At 49.9% G+C, this 8140-nt stretch overlaps 2 protein-coding genes across 2 annotated transcripts; both read left to right on the top strand.

Annotated features, from left to right (window-relative positions):
- The first annotated feature begins 3260 nt into the window (after positions 1–3260).
- On the top strand, positions 3261–3551 carry LOC149334423 (endothelin-converting enzyme homolog). Its single transcript, XM_089557927.1, has one exon. The coding sequence runs from the start codon at positions 3261–3263 to the stop codon at positions 3549–3551; it is 291 nt and encodes a 96-aa protein (XP_089414053.1).
- Positions 3552–7212: 3661 nt separating this feature from the next.
- Positions 7213–7536, top strand: LOC149334422 (neprilysin-1-like). Its single transcript, XM_089557926.1, has one exon. The coding sequence runs from the start codon at positions 7213–7215 to the stop codon at positions 7534–7536; it is 324 nt and encodes a 107-aa protein (XP_089414052.1).
- Positions 7537–8140: the final 604 nt, after the last annotated feature.

The following is an 8140-nucleotide window of genomic DNA, read 5'->3' as shown; positions in this document are numbered from 1 at the left end:
CTGGAGAAAATTCAGAGACGGTCAGTGCGTTGCTTGTATTACAAGTACGGTTGCACCGATTCGGTATTCGAAGTAATGAAAGGCAATGTTATTCGCACTCTGCAGTGAAGATGACAATTCCAAAGAATGATATTTTTACTCCTACTTAATCACAAACTCGCACTTGAACCCAACCCAGTGTTTGATTTGGTTTATGGTGTTTGACGTCCTAAAGCGACTCAGGCTATGAGGGACGCCGTAGTGAAGGCCTCCGGAAATTTCGACCCCCTGGGGTTCTTTAACGGGCGCTGACATCGCACAGTACACGGGCCTCTAAAATTTTGCCTCTATCAAAATTGCACCACCGCGGCCAGGATCGAACCCACGTCTTTCGGGTCAGCAGCCGAGCACCATAACCACTGAGCTAGCGCGGCGGCCATCCTTTATGTAGGCCCTCTTACTATCAGACAGGCACGCCACTCCCTTGCACTTTTCTCAGCTGCTTTCTTTGGAAAAGACCAACTTGTACAATTCGCCTTTTTTCCTAACACAACTGCGGATTAGAATAGTTAGCCTGGGTGTTCTCTCCTCCCATTAGGAAATCTAGCGTATAGAAATCGGAGAACTGGGGTCTCCAGAGCGTGCGTGTTTTGTTGCCTTCTTGAGCGATGGTGTCATTCATTCTCATGTTATTGAGCTGTTGTGACAAATTTCCTCCCTGTGCTTCATATGGGTTAGCTTGTTTTGCGCAGTAGCAGTTTCATAAATTTTATTATAATATTGAATTGAATTGATTTATTTTCATGTAATACACATCTCCTAGCCACTTCTGCTTGCGCGCTTAGCCTTCAGTAAGCTGTGAATAAAATTAAATAAAACATATTAGAGTGATTTTTATTTATTGCGCACTCGAGCTTGGCCATGCAAATACTCCTGTATGCCTAGATCCGGCTCTTCTTAACGCAAGGTTAACTCTCTTAACCTATCGCCTCCAAGCTGAAAAAATCACCAGGAAAGACTGTTTTTTCGGCGAACTTGGGTCTGCTCCGGCATTATGGCGGAGAACGCCGATAGAACCGCACTGTGACGTCATTCTTGCAGACCTTCAGTCGTTGATAGAATTTTCCCACTTCACCTTTACAACACACAACCGCGTTCGCGCATTGGTTCTTCTGAATAAGCGCCTGCGGTTGCTGACGGCACGCCGAAGAGAAAAGCGCCGTGAGGAGCCACTGGCGTTGATCTCCGAAACAGCAGGGATGCGAAACTAACGTGAGCGGCCTAGAGGGCGGGAAGTTTATGGCGCTTGGCCAAGCAGTGAATGAGAGCGCTGTAATCGCGGCGCATTCGGGCGCATGGAGAAAATCGTCATTTGGTATTTTAAATATTTCTGATGCTCTTTATTTTTGCCCAATAAAAAGGACTACTTTAAGGCTACTCCATTTGAAGCACCGGGGCGGGACTATAACATGTCTCTCCACAGCTTTTCTATTCACAACTAATCGTTTAAATCCATAATTAAAAAGGTATTTAAGGAGCTTTTCGTAATGCATGTAGGTCGAGGGAAAAGGCTAGAGACAGCAGATGAACAGGACGCCGAGGCTCGGCTGGCACATAGTGATGGTGCTTTCATTGAGATAGCCTTTTCTAGATCAGACATTGGAGCCTTGTTGGCGGACTTAATGCAAGCCGCAATGCAGTCGCACTGGAATGATTCGAACCATCAACAGGACCGCGTCTCTAAACTTGACGCTGGCTAACGATTTCATCTGCCATCTAGGTTGGTGCGACGTCATGGGACTTTACTCCACCGGTTAGGCTTGGCGTTACCTACACCAAACAATATCTTCACAAGATCGGCACCGAAAGTAACTCAAATTGCGTACAGTGCCCCACTCCAGAGACTATTGGATACCTTCTTTGCGAGTGCCCGAACAATACTGTTGAAAGAAGAACATTGGAGGCGACCGTGAAACAACTGGACTGTCGCCCTCTCTCTGAGGAAAGTATTCTGGGCGCCAGGGCGAGAGGTTCTGATTGGTGGCGTGTGACAAAGGCCGTGCTCAACTTTTTGTGTGAAACAGGCCTGGATATCCGTCTCTGGCCGCCTGTGCACTACCTACATGATTAATGACATGTGCCGGTGTTTGTGTTGCAGACACCAATTTTATGTGCGTGTACTCACCGCGATGCGAGTGCCAGCCAGCGTTTGTGTGTGTGTGGGTGTCGACATCACCCGTGAAACTCATTGTATTGTGCCGTCATCAACCTTCATTCGCACTTTCCTTTTCCTTCCTACCCTTTTCCCTGTGTGGAGTAGCAGGCCAGGGCCATGTTACCACCCGCCGACCCCTCCGCCTTTTCCTCATTAAAATTCCTCTCTCTCTCTCTCTGATGGGCTAGTTCGTTCATTCCCAATAGCAAAGTGAACCAATTACCCGAGCAGAAAGTATTACTGAACTTCATAATTTAGTAGTAGGAGGAGCAAAAAAAAAAATGCTAGCCGGTACTTTGCGTAACTTCTAACATTCACTTCATTTCATTTTGGAGGAAATCTTTGGCTTCTTTTCAAATCTTCCTTAAATTTTGCTTGAACAACTTCTATATATTGATACGAAGATGCGGGGACGGGAACGGGCTTATTTGCAAGCCGGGATTGGGGACGTCACTGAACGGTCAGTGTCAGGCGGGCTCCACCGCACAGTCTCGCGCCCATCAGTCCGCCATCTTCTTTGAGACAAGATCATATAGTTAGACAGTAGTATTAGTTGTTGAACAAGGCGATATGTGGAAACCACAAGGCGAGAGTGTGTTGCAGTCTAACACGAAGCGTCATTCGCTGCGGCGATAGCCTAGAGCTCTCGTGCAGTGGACAACAAAGCAAATCTGTTCGCACCTCCGCAGGTTTGAATGTCAGTCCTAGCAGCATTTATTTTAGTTACTTTTGCATATTTATTGTTTGCCTAAGGTCGCCGTCGAGGTCAAGCTTCACACAAACCGGTGGGTTCGTTTGACCTAGTGAAGCAGTGCTTTCGCAGTCAAGTGTTCACGAATTGCTAGTGTTCGGCGACCGCTGCGTATTACCGTCTTTAAAGAGAATGCGTGTACTGCTAGAAATAGCAACGTTTGCTATGTTATGCAGGGCCTTCGCAGACCTCCTCGAGCTTAAAATCTATTATGGAAAACAATGGGAGTGTTCCAGATGCGTTTCAGGTTCAAGCCAAACTTGCCTCGACACGAATTGGGAGTTGATCAGTACCACTCTACCGCAGGACGCGGCCATGTCCGAGAACATGGCTGACTTCTCTGGATTGGTGTCCGCCCACCAGGCTTTCTTGGGCCACGGCGACCGCGTGACGCTTGGTGACCTCGAGTACAACGCCGACCAGCTGTTCTTCGTCGCCTCGTGCGTGAAGTGGTGCAGCGAGGGGAATGCCCTTCAGTCCGAGATATACGCCTCCTGGGCGGACCGCTGCAATGTGCCTCTCAAGAACATCGAGGCCTTTTCCGAAGCCTTTGAGTGCCCCGCTGGCGTTGCTATGCATCCGGAGTCCAGATGCGCCTTCTGGTAGAATGCGCACATCTACCAATAAAACTCACTTGTAAATCTTTGCTGTGATATTTTATTCATTCACGTACAGAACTCCAAGATATTTAAAGAAAGCCGGAAGCGCGTTACCATATCGACGACCACCGCCGCGAGAAGGCCATCGTCGTATTGTCGCCGAGCTTATGCACACACTCAGTGTGAGCCTGGCGGCGGTGATGCGCTCTGAACAGCAGGGAGTAAAAACAGGAGTCAGCTTACCTCCAGCCCACTCCCTTTTAAAAAGGGGCAGCTGTGAGCGTCTCAAGGCATTTTTTTTCTCCGAGTGCTGCCCTGCACATAAGAGAAAACAAGAGGAGCGGGACATCTAAAGGCAGGTTGCGTGAACACTATAGTCCCATTTTTGAACTTAATCCCGGAGAGAGTTTTAATGTGTTCAACGCACCAACAGGTCCAACTAAGTGTCATTTTTCCAGAGGTACTGTTACAAGAACAGTTAAAACTCCTTTTGTGCCTTTCTTGACTGCCTGAGTTTGCGAGCAGTTGATTGTGCCAGAATTGTTGCGACTGTGCTTAGCCCACATAAAAGGAAGCAATAGCGCACATTTTTAGCCAAGCCATACTTTATTAGTTTAAAACTACAACACACGCGACTCGATGTAGTGAAACAGAAGGTTGCTGAAATAACCCAGGAGACAATTTTAAACTTTCCAGGAGCAGAGCACGAGCTAGTTGCATGGAGTGCATAAATGGCGTGCGTGCTGTAAATTTCGCTGCAGTTTCCCGGTGAAATTAGGGCTGCTATTGTGAAACACACAGAGAACGGTATTTTTGTCAATACAATTAAAAGCTACTCAGACGAAGTAAAACAAAATCATGCGCTCAAAAAATTATAAAACAAGGGAAGGCAGGGGAGGAAAAACATACGAATAGTGACTTTGTAGTCACAGGAACCGTTCAAAAAAGCACTTGCTTTAGCGGATTGCCCAAGAAGATGTTAATAAAAGAACGGATCTTATTAAAGATTGCAGTGAGTTTGGAGACTCGAGTCTTTAATGAGGTCCGTTCTCACCGCAGCCTGCCCGATCATTACCTCCTAAGACTTGTACAGGCATTCGTGATAAGCCGGATGCTATACTCCCTGCCCTACCTCTACCTTACCAAAACAGAGACGGAAAAGGTAGATGCACTAATCAGACCCGCCTACAAGGCGGCCTGAAGTCTGCCCAAACGCATGCCCCCCCCCTTCCCCCCCCCCCCTTTCTTCTTTTACGCATGGGGGCGCACAACACACTCAGTGAGCTGACAGAAGCAGACCGCATAGCGTAGACAGACTGACTGTCTTCCACTCCCACTGGACGCCACATTCTAGCCTCGATCCATCTCACAGCGATCAGTCTACCTCCCATTAACTCCCACAAGGTTCCATAATACGGCAGGAATCATCTCACTATTAACCCCTACATAAAACATGCAGCCGAATATCGATGGAGGCGAAATTCTAGAGGCCCGTGTACTGTGTGACCTCAGTGCACGTTAAAGAACCCAATGTGGTCAAAATTTGCGGAGCCCTTCACTATGGCGACCGCCATAGCCTGAGTCGCTTTGGGACGTTAATCCCCCATAAACTAAACCAAATCGGTCCCCCAACAGGCCCGAAGGCCCGCAGCCGCTCCTTGCTTAAAGCCCATACATACGAACGTGATGTATTCTACGTAGACGCCGCAGAGTACTCCCAACGCTCAGTTTACCCCCACTGCGTACTCTCCAACAAGCTACAACAAACGACATCATGCTCGCTCAGGGCAAACACCCCGGCGGAAGCCGGAGAAGCAGCCATTGCGCTAGCAACATCATCGTCCACTGCCACGCTTATCCTGAGCGATTCCAAAATGGCCATTCAAAATTTTTCTCACGATCAGATACATGCTGCCGTCTGTAAAATGCTCACTTTTAACCCCCCAACATCTCGGCCCATCCAAATAGTCCGGGTAGCGGCCCATTCTGGTGCTCGAGCGTATGTCAAACGAGCGGCGCCAACCGAAGCCCAAGGCAGCGCGAGAGACCGGCTGATCACATTTCACGACATCACGCTACACTACGGCGAAGAACTTCTACTTTACTTCCCGCCACACTCCAGGCTCGCACCTTTCCCTTCCCAGCGCTACTTACGGTTTTATTCTCTTCTACTCAAATCCTACGAATGTTCCCTCTGTGGGGCCCCAAGAGCCCCATTCGACCATAGTGTTTTTCTGCCGACAACGGCAACCACCGGCCCAATGTGCCCACGCGGACTCGGAGGGGTGGGAGGTCGTTGTCCCTAGCTCCGCCACGGCCTCGCAACTGAGGCTAGCGTAGTGGGCGGAGAAGGTCGCTGTCAGATACGGGCTGTCGACCAACACCCGCGATCAGCCTCCTTTAGCGGCAGCTGCCCGCACTGTAGTGCGGTGTCTTCTGACACCTATCACATGGTGTGGCCCTGCCCCTCAAACCCGGCTATTCCGCCCATCCCCAACCCAACCCGGGAGGACTGGGAGGCGATCCTGCTAGGCTGACACGACTTACAGGCCCAACAAGCCTTAGTCTGGCGCGCCCGGGCATCGGCCACCATCACTTGGGTCCCATACTAGGGACCTCCACCTAGTGCTTGTAAGCACTAGGTAAGCACGTCCCTTACGGGCTGATCCAAACATACCTCCTGTCCCTCATAAATAAATGTTTTTACCACCACCACCAGCCAGCCCATATTTGAAACATCGAAGTATAGGGGCTCTGCCATTAAAAGTTTGGAGGACGCTTAAGAAGCCCTTAGGAGTGCAACGCGACAGCGTGTTGCAGCTCTGCCAGGGATTGCAAGGATTGCCATCGCCCGTTCGGGGCAAAGCCTTGCCCGTTGGAAACACATTTGTACGCAACGCATGTCGATCTGAAGATCCAACTCCACGCAACCTGATTTGGGCCCCCGGTCACCAGGGACTCCAGGGAAACGAACAGGCCAATCAGGCCGCCCGCGCACTCTCTCCCCGGGCTATCTCCCTGTCCTTGGAAGGGTACTCCCAATCAGACAATCTGGCCATTACATTCAAACAAATCACCGATTACTACAAGGAGGAGCACCGGCGCTACCCGGCCCCTTGTGAGGGTCTGGATCGCGCTGACGAGCGCCTCCTCATCAAAATTCTCACTAACACTGTACTGTGCCCGGCGGTGCTTAAACATTTCAATACATCCTTTGATGGCACGTGCCAGTTCTGTGGGGAGGTGTCTGACACCTTCCACATGGTTTGGGCGTGTGAATCTAACCCATCTATCCCCCCCAACCCCAACTCCAGCAGAGAGGACTGGGAGGCGGCCCTGCTCGGCTGTCAGGATCTAAAGAGCCAAAAGGCCTTGGTTCAACGGACGCGGGCGGCGTTGCTTGCAAATGGGGCCCCCAGAATAGGGGCTCCACCTAGTACTGTGAGGGGAAAGGACCAATAGGGTCCTACCCCAATCACCTCTCTGTAAAAAATTTAATTGCCCATAAATGTTTTTCACCACCACCTACGCAACGCATTTTGGACTAGAGCAAGTGATGGAACGGCAATTCATAACTTCATTGTACTTCAAGTACCTGCAGAGTAATAGCACCGATTCTGCCTGAGCTTCAATTTCAGGCTGCGGTCGCCCCGACAGGAACGTGTAGGATGATCAGTGTCAGCCGACTGCAGGGCACAGCGGACTCCGAGAACATGGCGGACTTTGCCGGCATAGTGTCCGCCCACCAGGCCTACGTGAGCCACGGCGACCGCCGGAGGCTGGGCGGGCTCAAGTACGACGCCAGGCAGCTCTTCTTCATCTCCTCGTGCGTCAAATGGTGCGCCGAGGGGAGCGTCCTTAAGGCCAGGCAGTACGCGCCTTTTGTGGACCGCTGTAACGTGCCCCTCAAGAACATGAAGGCCTTTGCGGAGGCCTTCAAGTGCACCACCGGTGCGGCCATGCGTCCTGCGTCGCGCTGCTCCTTTTGGTGAACCTCGTGTGCTTACGAATAGACCCCACTTACAAGTTACAAGTACAATAAGCAGAGACATTAACGGGAAGGCACAAGCCCGTCGCCATGTAAACGCCTTGGGACATGTAGTACCTTGAAGGGACCCAGATTAGAAATTATTATTTTTAATAAATAAAGTGTTACAATATGTTTCTAATCAGAATTGATCGCCTGCCCTTCCTCACTATCTTGCTGTTTGTCCGTCAAAAAAAGAACACATTTGACTGCTAGCAAATTTTAAAAATCTTCCCTCCAGTCGATTCAAACTTGTGGCCTCCTTGCCGATAAGAATGGGTTGCCATTGTTTTGAAGTGAGTGGCCTCTGAGATGCGCAAAAAAAGAATCGGTGTTGACGCAATCATTTTACTTGGAAAGTCGACCGGTGATGGAAAAAACTATTGTGTTCTTAGTCTTTTCTGCTTTGGAATAGCTCCTTTACCGGGGAGAGTGGTCTCCTTGTGAAAAGAAGGCGGTATCTAATTTAAACCGCCCAATTCCTCTTTGTCCTCCCTTCCTTTTAAGCATCTCTCGTGAAGGCCTCCTGCGTATTACCGGTGAATTCGCACACATGCTCAGAGCGGTAA

The sequence above is a fragment of the Amblyomma mixtum genome, chromosome 8, assembly GCF_055824585.1.
Source record: "Amblyomma mixtum isolate Tamu chromosome 8, ASM5582458v1, whole genome shotgun sequence".
Classification (NCBI taxonomy): domain Eukaryota; kingdom Metazoa; phylum Arthropoda; class Arachnida; order Ixodida; family Ixodidae; genus Amblyomma; species Amblyomma mixtum.
Note: the sequence above shows the minus strand (reverse complement) of the source record. Positions and strands in the feature narration are given on the sequence as shown.